We start from the raw sequence: 24,550 nt of genomic DNA, 5'->3' as shown, positions 1-24,550 counted from the left end.
ATGGTGTAGGAAGAGGTGAAAGCAAGGACTGGTGTCCATACTCAGTGGAAACACCAGTAATCAGAAGGGGGCCATGAGGCCAGCCTGCCAAAGGGACCGACCTGCTCAGAGACCTGCTGGGGGTCTGTAAGCCAGCCACGTCTCTGACAGAGAACTATGTGCAACACGTTGGTTTGTATGCAAGCATGTGTACATAAATATAATGAATTTTTAAGATCTAATACATTTGCCCTTTGGCAGAAAGATGTAATAAGGAATCAATAGTAAACAAGTTCCCTTTTTAAAAAATTTAAGAGACTAAAATGAGATTCCAGGACAACTTTAAAAATAGGAATCTCAGAGGAACTGCAAATTATTTCATTTCAATAAAAATGGTCCCCAAGATCACCTGCATCACTATGAGTCCCAAAATCTTGCAAGTCTGCTCAGGGTGCCCGGTGCCACAAACAATTCTGAGTCATATTGGCTTTTTGTAGGACTTTGCTGTTTTTTTCTCCTGGGTTTAGTTTTTTGTTTTTGGTTTTTAATGCATCCCTTTATTGAAAACCATGTTGTAAATAGATGTTAGCTGACATGGGAAGCCATTCGTGGAAATCCATTAAGAGGAAAAAAAAACAGATCATAAAGCAATATGATCCCAAATTTGTTTTATTTCTATTTTTTTACAATTTTATTTATTTATTCATGAGAGACAGAGAGAGAGAGAGAGGCAGAGACACAGGCAGAGGGAGAAGCAGGCTCCATGCAGGGAGCCCGATGTGGGACTTGATCCCTGGTCTCCAGGATCATGCCCTGGGCCAAAGGCAAGTGCTAAACCACTGAGCCGCCACGGATCCCCCCAAATTTGTTTTAAAACCACACATAATACATTTATAATGTAGGAAAAGGTAGACAACAAAATGTTCATCATGGATATCTTTAGGTGTTTGAAGAAAGTTTTTATTTTCTTTTGTATTTTTTGCATTTTTCAACAGTTCCTCCATTGAATGCACTTTTTGTTAGTAGATTTAAAAATAATAAATACTTTTTAAGTTAAAAAACTACTTAAGGAAATTATCATTACAGATGAATTCAGGAGCTTGTAACAGAATGGCCCCTCTTTCACACCTACGAAGCCTGGAGGTTGGCCCTTGCAATGCCACAATGATGCTGTCGGAGACCCAAACTCTTCGCTATACACATTCTGCCACTCTTACATGCTGTGGCCTCATGATCTCAAAATGGCTACACATTTCCAGGCATTGCATCCACATTCCATCAAGAAAGAAGAAAAGAACTACCAGCCCCAGTCATGTTTATTTATCCCTTTTTCTTTTCTTTTTTTTTTTTTTTAAGATTTTATTTATCCATTAATGAGAGAGAGAGAGACAGAGACACAGGCAGAGGGAGAAGCAGGTTCCACGCTAGGAGCCTGACGTGGGACTCAATCCTGGGTCTCCAGGATCATGCCATGGGCCGAAGGTGGCGCTAAACCGCTGAGCCACCGGGGCTGCCCATTTACCCCTTTTCACACAAAAAATGAAGTTTTTCTGGAGACCCCACTCAACAGATTTCTGCTGATATATCAAATAATCAGAGCTAGGTCACATGGCCACCTCCAGACCAGTCACTGATCAAGGGGAATGAGATGACCATTTCCTTAGACTAGTTCAGCTCCATCACGTTGTATCTCTCAGGGCTAGAGTGAAGGCTGGATAGAGCATGTGTATGCAACAGATGATAGACGCCCCCCCCCAAAATTTTTTTGCAAGAAATGTTCACCTTGCATTGTAGATTATTTCAAATCTCTCTTCTCCACCTGCTAACACCCCTGGCCCTGTCCCCAGCCCACTGCAAGATCTCCAGGAGCAGCAACCAGGTCTTATTCATGAACACCGAAGGCAGCAGATTCTTCGGAAATGATTAGCTGGGTGCATGATGGACAGGCTGACGTGTCAGTGGCTGGCTGAAGTGCCAAATACGGCTTCAGAGACAAATGGCAAGTTTTGAAAAAAGAGAGAGCCCTTATGTGCCAAGTGTCCAGCAAGGATTTGGGGGAGGGAAGGAATGGCATGTCGAAGAATGTGCTCCTCTCTCTGGTGGTACTAGTTTTTCTCAGAGATTTCTTTACCACTGTGGATATAGCTTTCTTAACTCACAGGCTTTCTCATTTGGATTTGATTTGCTTTTTAGAAGTTTAGCTGTGGGGGATAGGTTGGGGGTTGCTGAACCAGTTGGGATTTCAACGTTAGCTTCTGGAAGATTTACTTTTGTCATCCATGTGCTTTTAGCTTCTCAAAATGAGCTGTGCCAATCCCCAAATCTGCTTGCGCTGCATCCTGCCATCTGGCTTGGCCTCCTTTTTCCTTAGAAAACAATCTGCGGTTGTCTTCCTGTCTATCTTCCCACCAAGACCATTTTAAGAGTGCTTTCTGTGCACATTTGTCTTCCTCGTCCCTGGAGCAGGAAGCCGAGCTCCTTGGCAGGGCCCCCATCACTCAGAGAAGGCTCGGCAGCATCTGCCAGTCAGAGGAGCTAATGGAAGGTGAGCAAACATCTCTGCCGGGAAATTCATTCTTGGCTAACACCAGAGAGCCCTGTCGCCTGTGCAATATTGTTTCTCTCACATGATTAAAAAGCTTCCTGAGTCCCACATTGCTCCTTACAGCCCTCACTTCCTCACAGCACCTAGTGGATGGCCTGGCACAGAGCAGGGCATTGGTCGATACTGACACCTAACCATCATCAGAGCATCATTCTACTGATTATGATGCTGTGAGCCTGGTTGTGTGGGTCACTGAAACCAGATGAAATGAAAAGGTGCTGTGGGGAAAAGGATGCACCAACATGACTTCTATGTGCTCTGATTTTCAATTTTCTTTTCCTGTACTCCTGGATAATTCAGAGCTATGTGTAGATAGCTCCTGAGATGTGGAAACCACAGACATAAGAGGAAAGAATAGGAAGCCACCCAAAGAAATGGGTAGAATCATACCTTTGACTTGGTTCCTTGGAGCCCCCTGAGCTCCAGGCACAGCACCTGACACGGGACCAGGATGAGTTCTCATCCCTGGATGCCCAGTGGGGGAGGTGTTACCACGGAGATGCCCAAGCACAAGGTCGATGACTGACTGGCCTGTGGTCACAGAGCTAGTGCTTGGCAGATCTGTCCTTGGGCACAGCATGAGACCACACGATGAGGGGCTGCTGTTACTGATGATCACTGCTTGGCTCCTGGCCTCCTCTCACTGCTTCATAAATTAATTTTGCACCTTTATTCCTTCTGTACTGAATCACACTGCAAGAAAACCCAGCTTTGAGCCAGAAAACTAGCGTGGCTCCAGCACACAGTCTGGGGCTGACCTGGAGGATATTGCTGCCTCCTGGGAGCACTCAGACTGCTGCTGGCTTTTTCACAGGCTTCACAGCCAAGGAATTTTCACAAGCTACCAGTGAACTTCACCTATAGGAGGCTCCTTGGCTCCCTGGGTTGGGGTTGGCTCTTCCCACACTTGCTTCTCTCCCTGAGGTTGCCGCAATCCCTAGTCAGGCGGTTACATAAGCAGTCCCCCTTGCCAACTGTCACCAAGGCCACCTGGAAAAATCAAGACTTACGCAAACCAGCAATGGCTTGCCAGAGGTGCAACATCCTCATGCGTTTGTTGCTGTCTCCTTGGAAGCTACGTTCAAGCCTTCTTACTACCAGCCCTGGATTTTTCCAAAGCTGCAACAACAACAATGTGCATTTTCTGTAGACTTAAAGCCTGTTAAGATGCTGAGGGAGTTTCTAGCATAAATAGGCTGAAAATCCTATCGTTATATCCATCCTCTGGTTCCTAATGTCAGTATAACATACTCATTCCCATGTTTATGTCTCAGCTCTTCCACCAACTGGCTACACAGCCTGAAGTGAGTCATTCTGTCTCCCCAGGCTCCTGCTTCCTCATCTGCAAAAAGAGGGTTCACGGGAGACAAGCACCAGGACCCTTCCAGCTCTGAATTGACATGTCCGTTCTCCCATGGTTTGGCCTGGAGTCTCCTCTTCCCTCCTTCTGTCTCATGAATCCTGGCATGGTGCTAGGCACCCAAAATATAGTGCATGAACAGGCCATGACTATATCCTGACAGCTCTTAGGATCACACAGTTTGTTAGAGCCAAAGAACCAGAAGGAAATGTTCACAGCTCACAGAACCATGTATTCAAAGTCATGTTGTAAGGAGAGGCTGAAGGACAATGGGACCAATGTTGCTCTTCCCTCTGAATGTTTCTTCCATTTTTCAGCTTGGAACGTGTTGGATTCTGTAGTTTGAGGATGTTCTGAATGACTGTGGTAACAGACAATCTCTTCCTGTGCCAGGAGGTCTGAAAGCCCAGCCATGGGACCAGCCACACATCCTATCCTCCTCAGCATTCCAGTTGCATAATAATTTTTAACTACAATTTTGCAATTAGGATTAGTAACCAAAAGGCAAAAGACTTACAGAAAATCCAATAAAGGAAACAAAGTAACTTCTAGAAAAAGAAAAAAAAAAAGGAGAATGATAAAAACCAGAAAGGCATCATGAGAAAAAGGACATTGTTTTTTTTTTTAAAAAATGGATTAACAGAAGGGGTTAAAATTGAGCCTGTGGGGAAGCAGCTGGCAGATGGGGGAAGAAACAAACAAACAAACAAACAAAAACCCCTTGGCTAATAAATAATTTAAAAATGGCTTAGTAAAGAGATCGGAAAGGATACGGTGTCAGAACAGTAATGACCATTTTAAATAAAAACTAGTTCTGGGAATGGATTGCCTCTCATTTTCATTATCTCAAAACCCGGTGGAAGTCTGACAAAAAATAAGAAGAAGGAATAAGGACTAAAAGGAAAAGTCTTAAAGAGAAAGCAATTCTGAGTCTGAACGAAATACAGTCGATTTGTGTGCTGAAATGCTCCAAAATGAGTGCTTCTGAGAAATGAAAGCAGTAACATAAGTGATTTGACAAACTGGGCATCACAGAGCATCTCAGATTAAGGAGAGGATGGTTGGAAGGAATACAAAGAAAGAATCAAATCCAGCTCAGAGAGAGAAGAAAGGCCATCTGCAGGACGAACCCAAGGAAAAGGCTTTTGTCCTGATATTTAAGCAGTAAATTGTGGCTTGAGGGAGCCTCTTCCTGCTGTATGTTGCACTACATTTAGCCTGAGCAAGATTGCTGCCTATTTTTTTTTAACTTACAAAATCAAAGTATCATGTAGCTTTTCCAACCTGCCTGAGGCTCCAGGCAATGAGAAAATAGGATGAATCACATGTAAGAATATAGCTTTGATGAAAAAGCCCTCAATCACTCAATGGCATGATCGGTTTAACAATCCCCATGATGTCCGTCTGACAAAGAAATAACTATTTTTAGACTTCACGTAGAAGAAATGTATCACAAGCACATTCATAGGTATTTGTGGCGTAGTCCACTTAGAGCATCTCAAAGTGCCTTTCTTAGATGCAGCCTGGTTTTGTATTTGTTCTTGTGGTAAAAAAAAATAATTATAAGGGTTTTTCTTTTTTAAGGATTAAAAGAACAGTAGAAGTAGTAGCTAAAACTTAATAGTACCTACTGTGTGCCACTTCAAACATCTCTTTACATACATTCATTCTTGTAATCCTTATACTAGCCCTATTAAGTAGGTGCTGTTATGAATCCATTTCGCAGATAAGGAAAATGAGCCATGAGGAGGGGAAATGACTTGTCCAAATTCATAGAGCCAGAAAGAAGCAAAGCTAGGATTCTAGTGTACCAAACTCCCACGTACCATATTTGGCAATCATTCATATTTCTCCTATATGCTTCAAGTTCTCCTGTAATATATAAAGGGAATATAACAGTACAAACAAAGCTGCTGTTATGGATCTATCCCCCGTCCCATGAATGTGAGGTATAGCCTCCTTTTAAAAGGCTTTTACACATGTATCTTGTATCTATAGACAACACATAGTGCTCAATTGCATATTTCAAACATTTATAAATAGCAATATACTATTTCTTTTTTTTCTTAAATCTTATTTATTCAAAGAGACAGAGAGAGAGGGGCAGAGACACAGGCAGAGGGAGAAGCAGGCTCCATACAGGAAGCCCAACGTGGGACTTGATCCCAGGTCTCCAGGATCACACCCCAGGCTGCAGGAGGCGCTAAACTGCTGCGCCACAGGGGCTGCCCATAATATACTATTTCCTTTGGGCAACTTGCTGTTTTCCTTTCACCATTATGATTACGAGCCGTCTATGTTGATATGTATTGATCTCTTGGGCAGCACCATCCAGTTCTGCACCTGCTGGCCGCCTTTGGTAATGAGCATTTGAAATGTGGCTATTCAAATTGAGATGTGCTCTCAGCGTAAAATACATAGTGGACCTCAAAGACAGTACGAAAAACAGTAAAATACTTCTTAATAATTTTTAAGATTGATTACATGTTGAAATGATAATATTAGGGAGATAGTGAAATAAAATATATTACTGAAATTAATTTCGCCTGTTTCTTTTTATATATTTATTTTTTAATGTGGCTTCTAGAAAATTGAAAATAGTGTATATGGCTTGCATTTATGGCTCGTGTTATATTTTGCATTGGGGAGTTTTCATCTACCTCATTCCTCTGAACCACCATAAGTCTGGGTTTTTTTGTTCACTGGGGAAAAAGCAAGCCCTAAATCTGAATAATAAGAACTAATATTTACTGTTCACAGATACTTTTCTTACTAACTCCTATGTAATAACCATTCAATCCTCCTGGGAGGTTGCACAGCTGCACAAAGTGAGGTATTACAGCTCACCAAAGTCACAAAGTTATAAATCTGCCCAAGAAAGCAATCACCTGATGGCTTAACTTGATGACGTCTCTAACAATATACAATCTTTATATATCAGTGGAGCATCTGCTTTTTTTGACTCTGAACAGAGCAGTTATGACCAGGCACTTTTGTTGTGGCAATTTCAGCTTTAATGAAGCCCGCACAGGCAGATTTCTTCGATATCTGCCCACAATGTTATGAAGTCAGCTTTATCCTTTGCCACTAAGTGTATTAACTATTTTTAGGGCAAACTGTCAATGCACCCTACTCATTCATGCTTCCTATGCTAAGTTTGTTTTCTTAAGCCATATCTATTTATACCTGAAGTGTTTTTCCATTTTTAAAAATATATGTCCTCATTATTCTGCCAACGATGAAGTTGAGACTTGTAATTAAGTTATAAAACACACCAGGAGGGAAAAGATGATGTGCGATTGCCATGGAGATATTATTGATGAGTATCAGATTCATTTTGAATTCTGAATAAAGACCTCACTTAATATTTTGAATCATAAAGTTACAGAACCAGCAGAGATCTGAGGTCTCCTAGGTGTTGTTCAGGACTATAGATTTGGTGTCAGACAAGCTGGGTGACCCTGGGGCCAGTATCTTAATCATCGTAAGCCTAGGTTTCCTCATCCAAGAAATTAAGACACTAGCATCTCTGCCTTCTAAGGCTCTTTTGTGGATTAAACGTGATAAGACTGTGACTCTTCCTTGTACCTACTTTTATTCCATGGCGGTTGTGGTAATTACTATTAATTATTGCACCATCAACATTTCCCCAGGTAGCTCAAAGGGGATAGCCTCTTCAAGCACACCTGGTCTGATCCCAACAGGCCTTTCTCCTCTAGGAAAGTTCTCTACCAGGACTCCTAAAACTCTTCCTTAAAGTGGATAAGTCCATGGGTAGCAATAAGAAAGCCCTGCAGACTCTCCTTCTCCCTGCTTTCCCCCCTGGGGGTACTCTAGGCAGTTCTTGCTGAAGAAAGCTGTGCTAAGACCCATCACTAAAGAGCCTTTAGTGCTCCAAAGAGTTGGAGCACACTCTCCAACTCCTATTTCCTTCTACAGTCTGGCTTCCCTAGGGTCTGCCTCCATCAACCTTTCCTGATGCATCTGAAAATAGTAGCGTCAATGCTTTCCCTGGAATCAGCCACCTTGCTCTTAAGTGCTCCAGCTCATCTTGCCACCTGAATATGGGCCTCCTTGCCTCTCTTTAAGACCCTTGATGGTAGACTTTGAAAGGTTGGGGCTTTCCTAGCTCATGTCATCTCCCACTGACTAGCTGAGCTTAGGATGGGTGTCCCATTGCCCAGAAATTTATTATACAGCCCCCATATCACACTTGTTTTGAGAAATATAATTACATCACCACCATGTTTTTGACCTAGGATCCTGGGGACAAACCAGAACTTTGGAGGTCAGCCATGTACCTGAAGTTAGAAAACAATTTAGGCTTTGCTATGACCCTGGAGTAAGCATTTTACAGTTAAGGAAACTGAGACCTAGGAGCTCAAGGAACTGGCCTGCCGATATGGTGAATACCCGAGGTGGACTTTCCTGTAGGATGCATTTATTCTTGGCACCTAGTCAATCCCCTTCTGCCTTGTTTTGAAGTCAGGACAGCCTTCCTACCCACTACTTCACATTTAATACTGCATCTGCCATCCAGGAAATGCAATGTTGAATTATGAGTTCCTCCCTATCTAGCCTTGGGGAGCTTTTAGAGACTCACTTTCTTTGTCTCTGCACCCTTTGGGCTAACACAGTCTCACACTTCAGCTGGGTCAGGGTTTGCTGCGAGGTGTAGGAGTCTTATGCATCTCAGCTTTTGGACCCTTTTTGTCGTGTGAATAAGAATAAGATGTTATGTCTCAAATGCATCCGTTTTTTTAAATTAATTAATTAATTTATGATAGTCACAGAGAGAGAGAGAGGCAGAGACACAGGCAGAGGGAGAAGCAGGCTCCATGCACCGGGAGCCCGATGTGGGATTCGATTCCAGGTCTCCAGGATCGCGCCCTGGGCCAAAGGCAGGCGCCAAACCGCTGCGCCACCCAGGGATCCCATAGACGTGTTTCTGACTATTTAATAATCTAGCTGCCTCTATTTACAACCAAATCCGTCAATCGCCTGTTGCCTAGTAACACCAGCCACGCCCCCAGGTTATTGCCCCGCCCACACCCTAGTACGCACGCGCACAACCTTTTTCCAGGGCCCGCCCGCCGCGGGCGCAGAGTGGTGACGTCTGCGGTCCGCGACGCTTTTGAGAAGCTGACCGTTGGGGTCCTGCTGCCCGACCGGCGTGGTTCCGAGCGCTATGGCCTCCGCCGGGGTGGCCGCCGGGCGACAGGCCGAGGATGCGTTACCGCCGCCGGCCGAGCCGTCGCTGCCCGAGACGAAGCCGCTGCCGCCTTCGCAGCCGCCGCCTCCGGTCGCCGTGCCTCAGCCGCAGCAGTCGCCGGCAACCAGGCCCCAGTCACCGGCCGGCGTGAAGGAGGAGGAGAATTACTCCTTTTTACCTTTGGTTCACAACATCATCAAATGGTAAGAGCCCAAGAGAGGACCAGCCACGACACGCCCTCCCGCTTCTCGTCTCCTGTTTCCGAGCGGCAAAGGCCTAGGTGCTCTCGGGCACAGCCCCATTTTACCGCTGGGGAAACAGAGCCAGGGGGAGGAGGCCTTTCCCACGACCACACCTGGTCACAGCGTCAGTTCGGCAAACGTTTGAACCCCGAGAGAGTTGCCAGACCTCACGATGGCCAGGCGATAGTCTTAAAAATGAAGGCTCTGCAGTCAGACGACTCAAGTTTGCATCTTAGTGACCTGGAGCAAGTCAAGCGTCTCTGAGCGTCGGTTTTCGCACCAGTAATAGAGGAGTAACACTTGGGTGTTGTCTTTTCAACACATCCAGCAGATACGGATCATCTTCTTTGTGTGGCACACTGCTAAGTCCGTGGGATGTACACAGTAAAGAGGGCCAACTTCTCCTCCCCCCTCCCCCAACATTGCTCATCAGTTTGAAGGAAAAAAAGACAGGGATGGAAATGACCCCTATTTCAGAGAGTTTGGAGGGTTGATGATAGTGAACATTAGAAGAAACAAAGATAGAAGTTGGCCCTGTAGGACTGTTCTTACATCGTGCCAAAAAGGGTGATTTTCATTTTTTTTTTTCCAAGATTGATTTATTCATTTTAGAGAGCTTGAGCACAAGCGTTGGTGGAGCAGAGGGAGAGAGAATCTCAAGCCCACTCCCTGCTGAGCAGGCAGGGCTGGATCCCTCCACCCTGAGATCATGACTTGAGCGGAAATCAAGAGTCCCGCACTCAGCCAGCTGAGCTCCCCAGGCTGGCCGACTTGTCATTCTTTTGGCCAGTCTTTAGGTTATAGCCTGAATTTTCAAACTGACTCTGTAAAAGAAAAAAAAATAGTGCAGCCAAAAGGCTCCGTGATCCCCATGCTTTCCTAATTATTTCTGCTGATACCTTATTTATATTCACATGATACAAGGGTAAACCAGGCTCATAACTTATTCAGCCACTAAAAACCAAAACAAAATAAATGAAAGCAAAGTCACTGTTACCGTGACATTCAAGTGAGCATTAATATGCTCTTGGGTGTCTTGCTGAAATGGACTTGCTACCTACAACATGAAAGTCTTGTTTGTTACTGGCCTAGCTTTTGAGCTTAGCCAGACTAGACTCACTTGCTGTGGGATGACCTCATGCTTCCACCCCTTTTTAAACAGCTGGAAAGCCTTTGTTCTCACATTAGACCCTGCCTTCATTTGGCTTCACTTGGTGTGAACATACCGTTTATAGGGTAAAACAGACTCTGTTCTGTTCTCATTAGCCTGTGATCATCAAGTGGCACTTCTAGGGAGCAGTGTGATGGCAAAAAAAAAAAAAATCACACATTGAGACCCCCAAATCTCAGGGCAGTGCTGGATTATAAGTGGGCCTTGTAATCTTATTAAATACACAACCTTTCTAGGCCTTATTTTCTTATCTCTCATACGTGAATAATAACAGTGGACCTAAAACATTTAAATTACAGCTTTATTGTGTAGGGCCTAGGTCATCTTTGTCAAATAACTTAGCTTCTCTGAGTCTCTTTGGTGAAATGGAATAACAGTACTTAAATTTTAAGATTGCTGTAAGGTATACTCAAGAGCAGCCTTCTGTGAAAGATTGCGGGTTGATCACGTGTTTATCTGTATACTGTCTGAAAGGACAGTGAAGAGTGTTTTTTTTTTTTTTAAAGCATAAAACCAAAAAGAACAGGAGTTGTCACAAAGCAGATGGCTAAAGGCTAATCCATCTGTGAGCCCCCAGAAGCATCCAGACACAGCTGCCTTTGACCATGGCTTCTCCCCAAAGCTCTGGAATTGGCAGTGTCAGGGACTCCTGGGAATAGAGGTGAAGGTGAGACTAGAACAGGAGGATTACTTAAAGTCTGCGTAAGAATCAGATCCCATAGTCTTCTTCCCCACTCTAAGCAGATGGTGACTGCCCTTCTTCCATCTTGGCAGACCAAGGATTACTCTCCCCCCCCCCCAATTTTTTTTTTTAAGATTTTATTTATTCATAGAGACAGAGAGAGACAGAGACACAGGCAGAGAGAGAAGCAGGCTCCATGCAGAGAACCCAACGTGGGACCCGATCCAGGGTCTCCAGGATCACGCCCTGGGCTGCAGGCAGCGCTAAACCGCGGCGCTAAACCGCTGCGCCACCGGGGCTACCCCCAAAATTTATTTTTAAAAATAAGCCAGAGTGTCTCTGGACTGGGGAACACCAGGCACATGGCAGGAGTTGGAGAAAGGGAGCCATACTGAAAAGAGGGATTAAGAGAAACTTCACAAACTTAATACTGAGACCCAAACCTAGTCTTGGGTTGGCTTTTAGACTGGCAGCCAAAGAGACAGAGATACCTTCTCTGGGGTATCTCATCAGCCCAAAAGAAAGACTTTGGGAGCTCCCCAAGGAAGAACTTAGTTCATTTTAAGAAAGTGAAGAAGTATCACTAAGAGTTTCCACTAAGCCAGGGCACCTGGATGGCTCAGTTGGTTAAGTGTCTGACTCTTGGTTTCAGCTCAGGTCATGATCTCAGGCTTGTGAGATTGGGCTCCGCAACTCAGCATGGAGTCTGCTTGGGATTTTCTCTCCCTCTCCCTCTGGCCCTGCCCTCACTCTCATTTTCTCTCAAATGAATAATAAAATCTTAAAAAAAAAAAAAAAGAGTTTCCACTAAGCTTTTTAGTGTTTTATTCTTTTTTTTTTTTTTTCAGTATTCTCCATTATTTCTTTATACTCTGCTTTTTACTAAAAGAATATAATTATGTTTTCTGTGGGCATCCAGCTTCCCCCTCTGCATCTGATCCAAGTCAAAGTAATCTACATTTTCTTTATCATAGGATCACATCTTTTTCTTCTTTGATTTAGTATGGTGAAAGCAGTAAATTATACACATAATCCAAATAGTATTTTACTCCTAACCATATGACTTGGCATCCAGGGTCACTAAGTATGTGAAGAAAACCCCTAGCAAAACATAGGACAAAACAGAAGAGCAAAAATCCAGAGAAATGGTCATTGAGAGAAAGATGCTTTCATCATGAAAAAAAGCTAGGATGTGATTTTAGAATATGTGTAGGGATGCCAATATACTCTTAAATTGTGAAAGGGAGGAGAAGTGGTATAGGAAGATCATGGGCAAGGGGCTGAGGCCAAGAAACAAGATGGAACTTGTGTGGCTAGCTCAATTTGGTGGGGCTGGGGCATAAATGCAAGATAGGGGGAGCTGGGGGCCTCAGTCAGTTAAGTGTCTGCCTTCAGCTCAGGTCGTGATCCCAGGGTCCTAGGACTGAGCCCCACGAAGGGCTCCCTGCTCAGCAGGGAATCTGCTTCTCCCTCTTCCTCTGACCCTCTCCTTGTTTGTGCTTTCTCTCTCAAATAAATAAAATATTTAAAATAAATTAATAGATAAATGCAGGGTAGTAAGGGAGATCTGCTCTGAGAGCAAGAGCCAGCATAAAGAGGACAGCACATCCCCCACAAGGAAGGAGATTTTTGTCCTCTGAGGACTGGGGAGCTGGTGAGACCTTCCAACCATTGGGCCTTAGTTGGATTCGTGTTCCAGATGGAGGTAGCATCTCTGCCCAAGGTGGGAAAGCCAGTGAGGACGCTGTCCTGGCAGGCCTGGCCTGAAGGAATGAGGGCCAGGACCTGCTGGGTCATGCACGCCCTCTATCTCATTCTTTACTATAGCTTCCCCAGGCGCCCTTTTATTATTTGTTTACTCCTTGCCCAGGGGATAATAAGAAAGAAGCTGAAGTGAGTTTAGCATTTTTTGTTGCCAAGAAGAATTCAGACTACAAAATCATTAGGTTTGTAGAAAATTTTTATTTAAAAAAAAAAAAGTAACAGATGCCTGGTGGCTGTCGGTGAAGTGTCTGCCTTTGGCTCAGGTCATGATCCCAGGGTCCTGGGATGGAGCCCCGCTTGGGGCTCTCAGCTCAATGAGGGGCCTGCTTCTCCGTCTCCCTCTGCTCCCTGCTCTGCTTCTGCTTCGTCTGCTCCTACGCTCGCTCGCTCTCACTCTCTTTCTCAAATAAGTAAAATCTTAAAAAGAAAAAAGTAACAGTTGCAAATTCAGAATCCTGTAAAGTTCCCTCACCAATCCTAACTGCTGTTAATTTTTTTTAAGATTTTATTTATTTATTCTTGAGAGACACAGAGCGAGAGAGAGAGAGAGAGAGAGAGGCAGAGACACAGGCAGAGGGAGAAGCAGGCTCCATGCAGGGAACCTGACGTGGATCTCCATCCTGGGTCTCCAGGATCACAGCCTGGGCCAAAGGCAGTGCCCAACCACTGAGCCACCCAGGCATCCCCGTTAATATTTTAAATATCCTTTCAGGAGCAACGTATATATGCATGTCTTTTAAAACATTTATAGAATTTGTGATCATACTATACTTTGCTGTTTTCACGTAGTAGTCTGTTTTGGGCACTTCTCCATTCTCACACACAAAGGCCGTCTTCAGTGAGGTGGCCTCACCCTCAACTATGTAACCAGTCTTCTGTTTGTGGACATTTACGTGTTTTTCTAATTTTTGCTATTGCCAGCAGTGCTGGGGTACAAGCATCCTTGTATTGGAGTACGTTTATGATGAGGTAAATCCTCAGCAGTGGAATTGCTGGAGTGGAGGGTACAGGCATTTTTCATTTTCATAGCTGTTGCTAAATGTAGAGAGCTTCATCATTGTAGCCCTTTCTCCAGAACACAATGCTGTGGCCTGGACTGCTTTGATTAACCCAAAATGGCCCAGAAATCTGCCACCCAGAAAGTATTGCTTAAAAATTGTCGTTGTAAAAAAAATAAAAAATAAAATGAAACATTTCAGTTGCAGATATAATAGAAGAGCCTCCATCGATGCAAAACAGCAACTGAGCCTCTCCCCCACTCCTCCCAGCTCCCTCCCTGGTCCCCTGACTGCGTCATACTCCATTTCCTGATTATGCCATTATTTCTTTCAACAGTTCCTGCTCAAGGACACTTTCAGTGTTTTTGGCATTTTGCCACTGCAGTCAGCACTGCAGTGACCCTCTTTGTAAATGCCATCTTGTAAACTCTGAGAGTCTATAGAGTAAATTTCTAGCCAAGGAATATGTGAATTTAAAATTTTGGTCACTGTTAGCAAATTCAGAAAGAAGGCACTGTGTGCTTTACCAGCAGTGTATGTATGTCTTTTTCCCCATACCCTGCTGTCACCATTGAACTTTTTAACAGGCTAATCTGATAGATCAGAGATGATATGTTGTATTGATCTGTGTCTCATCAGATAAAGCATCTTTTCACATGCAACTTTTTATGTCATTTGTATTTTTCCTCTGTAAACTGCCCATTATCTTTTACTCCTCTTTTAATGACCTCTTTGTACAGGAAGAAAAGTATGCCTTTGCCTGGCTAGTATATTATAAATATTCCCCCCAAGTTATGGCTTTTCTTTCAACTTTGTTCCTGGGTTTTTTTGTTTTTGTTTTTGTTATTTGGAAGCATATCACTTTATGGAGGCAGATTTGTTAAGCTTTTCCTTTACGACTTCTGGCTTTTAGTCCTAGTTAGTAAGGCCTTCCCACTATAATAAAATGATAAATATCAATCCCTTTTCCCTAGAACTTTTATGATTTCATTTTTCATTTTCAATTCTTTTTTTTTTTTTTAAAGATGTATGTATGTATTTATTTGAGAGAGACCCCATGCACATGAGGAAGGCAGGGCAGGGGGAGAGAGAGAGAATCTCAAGCAGGCTCCATGCTTAGTGTGGAGCCTGATGTGGGACTCAATCCCAGGACCCTGAGGTGATGATCTGAGACACAACCAAGAGTCCAATGCTTAACCAACTGAGCCAACCAGGCACCCCTTTCACTTTCATTTCTTTGATGCTTCTGGAGTGTATTTTGATGGAAAAGGGAAGGGGGCCTTCACTTTTCCTCCATGAGCCTCATCATCCCCCTGTTCATACTGAATATTCATTATTTTCTCTGCTGGAGCCACTGCCTTCACCATATACATGGAGTCCCTGTATGTTTTCTGAGCTACTTGCGGACATTCTGTTCTCTAGCATCAAACTGTTTCACTTCTTAAATCTTCCTGGCACAATTCATGATCTCTTCCTTCTTTCCTCTTTCTTGGCAGCATTTACCCATAGCACCTTGACCTTTCCTGGCCTGTTTCCTGTAGCCTGGCTGAGATGCTAGAAAATGAAGTGCTAAGTTTGGGTCAGTGGAACATTTAGACTTTAGTCTGCCTCTTTACTTCCAAGCCTGTTGGTAAATAACAGTCACGATCCAGGTCATCTGACCTCATTTGGGGATCTTATAGTCATTTCTTAATTAGTTTCTTTGCCTTTATCCTCTCTTATCAGTCCTGTGCATGTTATCAGTTGAATTTCTCTCTGCGCAGAAATCTCTAGGGCTCCCTATTCTTCCCATATCGCTCTCCACTTAGGGATCTGTGCAGACCATCTTCAAAGGCCTCCCTGGATCACACAACAGAAAGCCTAGAGGCCCAGAGCAAGTCGTTCTGACGCCAGTACCTTTGGGGGCATGGAGTCCCCAAGCGCCCCTCTTCAGGAGTGCTGCCCCCCACCACCACCACCACCATCTCTGTCCAGAGAAGGGCCACATATGCTTATGGACCTGCTCAGAGGCTGCCTCCTATACCGGAGAGCTCCTGGTTCTTGTCATCCTGGCTGAGATGCACCCTTCCTGGTGCTAGAGGGAAGCTCCACAGCACCCCCCTTCCTCCTACTGTCTGTCCCTTAGTTGAACAATGATCAAAATGACATATTGGTGTTATTTTAAATTGATGTTAATGAGGAAAACGGGAAAGAAAAATGTCATTTTTATGCCTGTAAGGAATGTTAGAGCTCCCAACTCTTTGAGACCTTTCCTGTTAACGTATAGAAATCGCATTAGAGAAGTACATGTAGAACCAAGGAGAAAGGACACCTGGGTGACTCAGTGGTTGAGTGTCTGCCTTTGGCTTAGGTCGTGATCCTGGGGCCCTGGGCTCGAGTCCCACATCGGGCTCCCCAAAGGGAGCCTACCTCTCCTTCTGCCTGTGTCTCTGCCTCTCTCCGTGTATCTCTTCATGAATAAATTTTTAAAAAAAGAGAACCAAAGAGGAATGATGAGATTTGTTGGACCAGAGAGAGTTAAAACTTTTTTCCCCTCTCAGACTTGCCAAATCTAATCTGAGTCTGGAACTAAGTGTCCTGGCCTAGGAATTCTGAGTTGCTGTTGTCCCTGCTTTACCTGGTGATTGTGGCTCACCCAATAAAAGTATTCTGTCAACATGGGTTCTTAAACTTTTTTTTTTTTAAGTTAAATTTTCTAGTTCCTTAAAATGTTCTACGTTGCTGTGTAGGTAAAGGGGAGCCATCTGTGACACCACAGAGGGTAGTTCAAATGATGGGTACACAGCATCCTTCACCTCTCAAGCAGAGGCTATATCACTGAAAATGAGCCCCTTTGTTGTCCAGACAGGTCAGCAAGACCTGAGAGCCCAGGCAAAACCACTTTTGTGGAAACGGGGTGTTACTGACCTGCTTCTTCCTTCACAAGGCCTATTTTAATCTGACCAGCCATCCACGCCAGCTGAGGCCTGTCCTCGGGCGGAGCAAGAAGCAGCCCCCATATCAGTGGAGAAGTCTGTGAAAGAACCCCCTGGCTCCATGGGGCTTGTGTGCACTCGTTTGACTGTAGTCCTCTCTGCCCTTCATTTCTCCTTCAACCAAATCTCAGTGAAAAGAATGAGCACCCAAACAGGGAGTATTTATAGACTGTTTGGAAGCATTATTTCTGGGCCAGCTTACAAGCCTGTTTGCTCCTCTGCCACTTCATCTTGGTTCATTCCGCATAACTTATTAAGCACCTGCTGGAACACGGGCCCCCAGGTCAGCAGTTAGTGCAGCGTGAGGAGGGCCACAGTGGAGCATTTCTGCTGAGTCTGGGGGAGAATGGGAAGGTGAGCCTGGAAGGGTCACAGGCTGCTTGTGGCCGGCTCTAAGGGGCCCCCTTCCAGTATGAACTGGTCCAGCAGGTGTCTGGGAGTATCGGAGCTCAGACTTGGGTTTTGTAAAGGTGTGTGGAGCAGAGGGTTTCAGGAGAAAGAGAGGACCCAGCTCTGGAAAGAGGTGCGGTGGGAGGGGGAGACAGGGGAGGAAGGAAATGGAGTCAGTGGGAGGAGGAGGCAGGGGCAGGCGGGAGGAGTGGGCAGGACTGGCGGCTGGGTGTACATGGAGTATGAGGAATGGGGCAGTTCGCATATGTGGGGGCACAGTGTTCCAGTTCAGCTCAGTCATGTGGATGGGGGTGCCTTCCATCTGAATCACAGTATCCTGAAGAGGCAGTGAGTCCACTTTGGATGTTTGCAGGTGTCTCCAGACTCCAAGGAGAAAGTACATGGGAACTATTGGCACGAGGGTCTGGAAATTCAGGAAGGGGGGTAGGCTGGGGAGTTGTTGGCCTCTGAAGAGCTAGAAGTAGATGAACACGTTCTAGCCTATTCTGTAGAGCAGTGTTGTCTTCAAATTTCTTTTAGCAGAAGAACCTTTCATTGCCCTTCCCTGAAAGGAATATTTTTCACATGTAAGCCTTGCAGATTAAAAGCAAGGGTCTGGGGCAGCCGAGGTGGCTCAGCGGTTTAGCGCCACCTTCAGCCCAGGGTGTGATCCTGGAGACCCAGGGTCGAGTCCCACATCAGGCTCCTGCATGGAGCCTGCTTCTCCCTCTGCCTGTGTCTCTGCCTCTCTGGGTCTCGCTCTGGGTCTCTCATGAATAAATAAATAAAATCTTAAAAAAATAAAAACAAAAGCAAGGGTCTGAGGTTCAGAGCCCCAGTCCCAAAGACATATTAGGTGCTGGCAGAACTGGAGCAGAGAAGCACACATGGCTGCTAGCTCAGCAACAACCAGTGTTGTCAAGGGTGTGTGGGATAAGCATTGTGTCCACCTGTCACAGTGCAGGTTTTTTGGAGGGCGTTTCGGCAGTCTGTTAAAAATGTTAATGTATATCACCTTCAATCTAGAAATTCACTTCTGAGAAATCATCTTACCAAAATACTTGCACAAGTACTTACAGGTACAAAATGTTCGTTGCCACTCCAATTACAAGTGATAAGTTGCAAACATCCAAATACCCATCAATAGCCAAATAATTGAGCTGTGTAACTGTATGTGTGTTAACATGGAAAGACAACCAAGTGCAACTTGAGTGAAAAAAGCAAGAATGGTCAAAGAAATAACAAAAAGGTACCTGTGTGTTTGTAACCCTGTATTTCGAAGCAGTCTGAAGTAATATATACCACATGTTAACAGAAATTTCTCTGGGACACGGATTAGAGGGACCTTCCTTTTCTAAGCCTTGGTGTCTGTTATTTCTAAATGTTTTTCCCTCAAGCTATTACGATCATAGATAAAACAGCAACAGTCCCACACCCCCCCCCCCACCATTATCTTACAAAGATGCCAGCCCCTGCAGTTAGCACTGAAGGAGGAGAGATTGGGAAGGACTGGTCCCAGTGTGGTCAGCTAGGACAGTGGGGGCATTGGGACTGAATGAAGGTTACAGAAATTTTGAGGAGGAAGAAATGGGAAACAGTCATACTACTGCATGGGCTCAAGTTTGGGAAGAAGTTGGCTTCAGTACCTTTCTGGGTTCCTTTTGCTTCTAAGTTTCCAGTGGACACACTTGCCCCATTGAGGCCAGAGGCCAGTTGGCATTTTTCACGTCCCGAGGCACCTCTACTAAAAATGAAAGCTGTGCCTTCTTTAGTACCTATGCGAAGCATCACTCTTCAACACAGCCACCTAATAAGCCTATGATGTTTGCCCTGAGTCTGGTGACACGAATACAGGATGTCTGTGTGCCCATAATGCTGAGTATGACCCAGGAGGTTCACAAAAGATGGAGAAGTGGCCCATCAATCAAGCCATAGCAGTAGTATTTTTGTCCATATTTTAGAAAACTAATATAAACAGGACCAAAGTGCCCCAACCAGGCCCTGTGTGTACGATTTTCATGCTTCTCGACCTGGCCTAGTCTCCTTTTTTTTTTTCTTCTAAAGTTGGCTGATGACTAATGTTGAACACAAGGGCAGGTCCCTTTGGAGCTTTCTGCTTTTATTCACTCAATATTTTGGCGTCTCATTTCTTTTGGTTTGAATATTTCGCAGTAAATCTGGCCTAGCAGGTTACCGCTTGGTTCAAGCCAGTTCTTGAATGAAGTGTTTTCCTCGCCCCAGGAGTTCCACGTTTTTTACCTTCCCCAACTAGGGCAGGCTGAGAGGCTTGCAGAGGGGGCCTTTGCTGTGGGCTACATGGCCCGCTTTCCCCGAAGCTTCCCTCCAGGCAAGCTTTTATGTGGCTCCTTTACTGAAAGCTCACCAGTGAGGAATGGATGACCCTTGAGATTTGGGGATTTTCAGAAGTGACTGTCCTAAGCATGGCCCACTTTTTCTTTCAGAATTAAGTCTTTGGGACCAGGTTACTTTTCTTTCCAGAGCTGAATGATCGTAACTTCCTTCCAAATTGTTTTTTTTTTTTTTTTTTTTTTTTTTAAGATTTTATTTATTTACTCATGAGAGACACAGAGGAGAAGCAGGCTCCATGCAGGGAGCCTGACTGTGGGACTCGATCCCTGGACTCCGGGATCATGCCCTGGACGGAAGGCAGGTGCCAAACTGCTGAGCCACACAGGGATCCCCCAAATTCTGATTTTATGTCTTTTCATTTGTTTGTTTTACTGTGTCCTTTCAGATTGGTGATGTGAATCAGTGTTCTTAAAACTATATTTTAATTTCAAAACTCCCTTGGGACTTACATCCGTAACAATGTGTTAGCACATATGTCACCCAAGTATAAGGATTTCAGAAGTCCAGATGGTTTCTATCCAGAGTTGTAGATTTGAGCTGAGATCTAAAATAATTAAAATAAAAGATGCCCCCTCTTCCTTCCTTCAAAATAGGAATTCTTCCTTCTAAATATAATTCTTGTAAATACCAATTACTCCTCTCTAGAAACCGGGATAAGATATATCATTAATTGTATATGTAAAGGGAGGGCATCAGATGACAACAAGAAAGCTTTGGCTGTTTAACATTCCCCAGAGTGAATGATTCTCCAGTCTTGCCTCCAAGTTAGAGCTATTGATAAATAGTGAACAGGGCCCATCTCATTTGCCAGGTGTGAGCGTAACCAATGGATTGCCGGGGAAGATGGAGATATTCTGTGTGCGTAAGCAGAGAAATGATGAATAATAAGCATGAATTAGCACCATCTGGGTTGAAATTTCCCAACAGAAATGGACATTTATTTAAAAAAAAAAAAAAAAAGAAAAAGATCATTGACAGTTCTCCCCCTTCCTACGCCTCAGTGGGTGACTTTTAGAACAGCCTACTGAATTGGCTTTCAGTTTTAGTACCAACTGTTTGTTTTCAAAAGCTCATTCACTTACTAACTTTTAAAAAATGTATAGGAACAACTGGCAAGCTGTTTCTTTGATCTTAGGCGAAGGTTTTGTTCTGGTTTTTAATTTAGCAGTGCCAGGGGAGCACGGATCTCTGGATGGCTAATAATAGCCAGCTGTGAGATGAAGCAAATGGTCCTGCCTTTAAAATCAGCCTGACCTGAAGGCAAGGAATTTACAAGATAGGGAGGGGAGACTTTGTATCTGCTGAAAAATTTCCAGTAGCTTGCAACTAATATAAAATTTATGACTAGCTCTGTGGAAATGAATGCGTGTGTTAACAGGTTCAAGCATTAAAACATCCACTAAACTAAGCTCTTGCTAGCTGATAGAGCCCCCTGATTGGCTTGGAAATGTCCCCAGTTACAAGAAATGTAGTATTTTGGGAAGTTTTGCCTGCTGCTCATCACCTGATGGTGGTAATAGAGTGTTCATTCAACAAACATTGATGAACTTACTTGCCAAGCATTCATTCTTGCAACAAATGTGACTTGAGTGCCCACAGTGCCCAGGGATGGGGGGTACAGCTCTGAACAAGGCAGACATGGTCTCTGTGCTCTGAGCTAAATGGAGTTTCAGCCTCCAATTGTGTGGGTGTGCTGAGGGGGGCTGCAGTGGCTGAGCTGGGTGCAGGTCCTTCTACCAGGTAGCTGTGACACACCTACCCTAAGGCTGCATGAGGAAGAAGCAATCCCTACCCTCTGAGGGCACAGGCCTAGTAAGGGAACATAGCAAGAGATGGGGGGCTACAGAGGTGAGGAGCCAGCTCATCCTCAGTCTGGGCCCTGAATGCTAACGACTGCCCTCTGCCCCTGCAGTATGGACAAGGACAGTCCAGACATCCACCAGGACCTGAACGCCCTCAAAACCAAGTTCCAGGAGATGCGGAAGGTCATCAGCTCCATGCCGGGCATCCACCTGAGTCCTGAGCAGCAGCAGCAACAGCTGCAGAGCCTCCGGGAGCAAGTCAGAACCAAGAACGAACTTCTGCAGAAGTACAAGAGCCTCTGCATGTTTGAGATCCCCAAGGAGTAGATGAGGCCGCCTTCCAGGAATGCCTGAGAAAGAAAAGGAAGACCACGCGTCCTCACTGTCCGCACCTCCGGACACCGGAGTCACCACACACACACACACCACCTCAGAGTGTAGATCTTTCGGGCTACTGCTGTAACTGCTTCTGTAGCTGAACTTGGCATTGACTATGTGAGGAACCAGTGTGCAGGCTTGGCTTTGTCAGGGCCTCCTTATAGTGTATATATCCATATGTCTAGATGCATAATAACTTGAGAGCCTGCTGGTGGAAGGAAGAATGTTCCTGGAGGCTGGGGAGGGGGTAGAGGATTCTGCTCCTGCTTCCGGGGAGGGGGCCATCTGCTGTGTATTCAGGCTCCCCCGGCAGATTGGGAGAGCACAGGAGGAAAGAAGGTGACTCCTCTTTGCTTGCTGCCCTCCCTCTTCTCCCACCCTGGGTATGCTCAGTGTGTACCAGGTACACGTTCTGTTAACAGCGGTGTCATGAAACATTTGCATAGACTTCACTGGACAAATTGGAGCTGCACTCATAGGGCATGGATTTCAAGTATTAGAAGAAAACCAGGAAAGCATGAATATTGTTCTGAAGGACTGCAACAGGGTGACTTCCTCCCTCTCCTGCCCCCACTGAAAAACTTTGTTTCCTTTTTATGTTTGAGCCAGTGAATATAATTGGGTCTTTGGGGGTGTCAACCCAGAGCCCTGCAGGCACCTTCTGTCTTAGGTTCTCTGCCACCTACGTGTCCTGTTACTTTTAGCTCTTGCTCCCTTTGTCTCCTGTGCCATGCAGTCAGCTCATCCAGCCATGTAATGCTTGAGAACAACCAGACCACTTCAGACCCCATGGTGCTTCCCACGGGCTGGAGAGAACCATTGTCTCCACACAGGCTTCCGGGTGAGCGGACCCTGCCTCTTTTCATTTCAGATTCCTCTTGTCCTGGTTTAAAAAATTAGTCTCCCGTCTGGCCTTCTCACTGAAGAGTCGACCAAACGTTGGCTGCACTGCGGAGGTGACCATGATGCACTGTTCAGAGAAGGGTGGCTGCAGTGACCATTCTGATCACCCATCAGTTCCGGGTCCCTTCTGAAGGATGAAAGAGGGCGACCACCTACAGCCTGGAGTTCTGCAGCCCCACTCTGGTTTCATTAATATTCAGAACGCCCCTCATTTCTGCCAACAGGACTTTTATTTGCATGCTCTTCACTTGACTGTCAAATTGACATGACAGCCTCTTAGCCTCTTAAAGACAAGGTGAGAAGTAGTCACATATTGTTTAGATCTAGAAATGGGCACATAACCTGTGCTGAGAAAGCCAGGGGCTTAACAGATGCCCGCCGATTGACCTCGTTGGCAGAGTACTGGTTGGACATGTTAGCAGGGGTTCCATTTGTGCTGCCCCACAGCCACCTGTCAGAAGGTGGTTGGTGCATGGGGCACTGGGACATGTGAAGGGGGGTATTCGGTTTCAGTGGCTTTGGACAGAAGAGCAGGCTCTGAATTGAAGTGGGTAGCCGCCTAGTCAACCACTCCCACCCTGGGACTGTTATATTTAACTGAATCAGTTATGGCCTTGAAATTTCAGGGTAGTGTGGGCCCGTTTTAAGGCTCTGACCAAATAGGAAACACAAAGCATCTAGAAATATAACCAGCGAGGCTTTTCCGCACGACTAAAACGGATGAGGGCTCTTCCGAGGGCAGAGGGAGACGGAATCTTCCCTGTGTTCCAGGGTTTTGCCTTGTGACATTTTTCAAGAGTATAATTAAAAGAACTTGTACTCTGCTCTCGGGACACCTTGGTTTTTGTACTGAGAAATTCATTATAGGATGTCTCTTGGATAATTGAGAGGAAGATGTTCACTTTGCTTAAGGGGAGACAGAACGAATGGTGAGAACCTCCTCCCTCTCAGCACGCAAATGGCAAAACCACTGTCAAAACCGAGTAAGTGCCCTGAGGAGCGACATCTGTCCCCAAGGACCCCGTTGGCCTGATGGGTCATCCTTCCCAACTGGGCCTGGCCCCCTGGGCCTGGGCTCAGTCCCCAGGGCACAGTCCTCCGTGGAGCAGGGCAGAAATCCCTCCTTGGGACAACACTGAATGCCCCTCCCAGGGTTGAGCACCCTGAGCCACCAATTATTTGCTGGGTGGCAGGTACTTGGAATAAGTACTTATCAAACACCTCACTCCTCACAGTATCCCCACCCAGAGGGTGCTCTGTCTTGTGGATGAAGAATTTGAGGCTTGGCAGGTATCACTTGCCCCAAGCTTGCAGTTGTAAGTGGCAGAAAGAGCTGGGTCCTGAGTCCGGAAGGGGTGCCCTCAACTCCCAAAGAGAAGGAGACAGTGAGGTAGAGAAGGTATCAGACCTGCCCCCAGGGCAGCAAGTGCTTCTCAAGGCCGCTTCTCAAGGTATGCGGGGCCTGGGGATTTTGAACTGTCTCCAGACTGTCGTGTGGCCGAGAAGAGTTGGGGGATGAGCGTCCTGCATCGGCCTGACACCAGATCCATTTCTCAAGGCTCCATTTTGTGAGCAGGACCCTAGTGACACCTCAAGTGGACCTCGAGTGGTAGGTTTGGAGCCCTTTCGTTGCCCTGGGCCTGTAGTGAGTCTAGGACAGAACAGCTGGGGACGCAGCCTGGAGGCCCCTTGTGGCTGCAAATATTCAGCTCTAGGAAG

The 24,550-nt window shown here is 45.4% G+C and overlaps 1 protein-coding gene across 1 annotated transcript; it reads left to right on the top strand.

Annotated features, from left to right (window-relative positions):
- The first annotated feature begins 9,059 nt into the window (after positions 1–9,059).
- On the top strand, positions 9,060–23,655 carry MED9 (mediator complex subunit 9). Its single transcript, XM_041772459.1, has 2 exons — positions 9,060–9,359; positions 21,661–23,655. Exons 1-2 carry the CDS (start codon positions 9,133–9,135, stop codon positions 21,875–21,877), a joined length of 444 nt encoding a protein of 147 aa, XP_041628393.1. The 5' UTR covers positions 9,060–9,132; the 3' UTR covers positions 21,878–23,655.
- Positions 23,656–24,550: the final 895 nt, after the last annotated feature.

The sequence above is a fragment of the Vulpes lagopus genome, chromosome 10 (genome assembly GCF_018345385.1).
Source record: "Vulpes lagopus strain Blue_001 chromosome 10, ASM1834538v1, whole genome shotgun sequence".
NCBI classification, from domain to species: domain Eukaryota; kingdom Metazoa; phylum Chordata; class Mammalia; order Carnivora; family Canidae; genus Vulpes; species Vulpes lagopus.
The sequence above is the reverse complement of the archived record's forward strand: the minus strand, read 5'-3'. Positions and strand labels throughout refer to the sequence as shown.

Coding starts and splice junctions, on each gene's coding strand:
- MED9 (XM_041772459.1), top strand. CDS start 9,133: ATGGCCTCCGCCGGGGTGGCCGCCGGGCGACAGGCCGAGGATGCGTTA. Junction 9,360..21,660: donor GTTCACAACATCATCAAATG/GTAAGAGCCCAA, acceptor CTGCCCCTGCAG/TATGGACAAGGACAGTCCAG.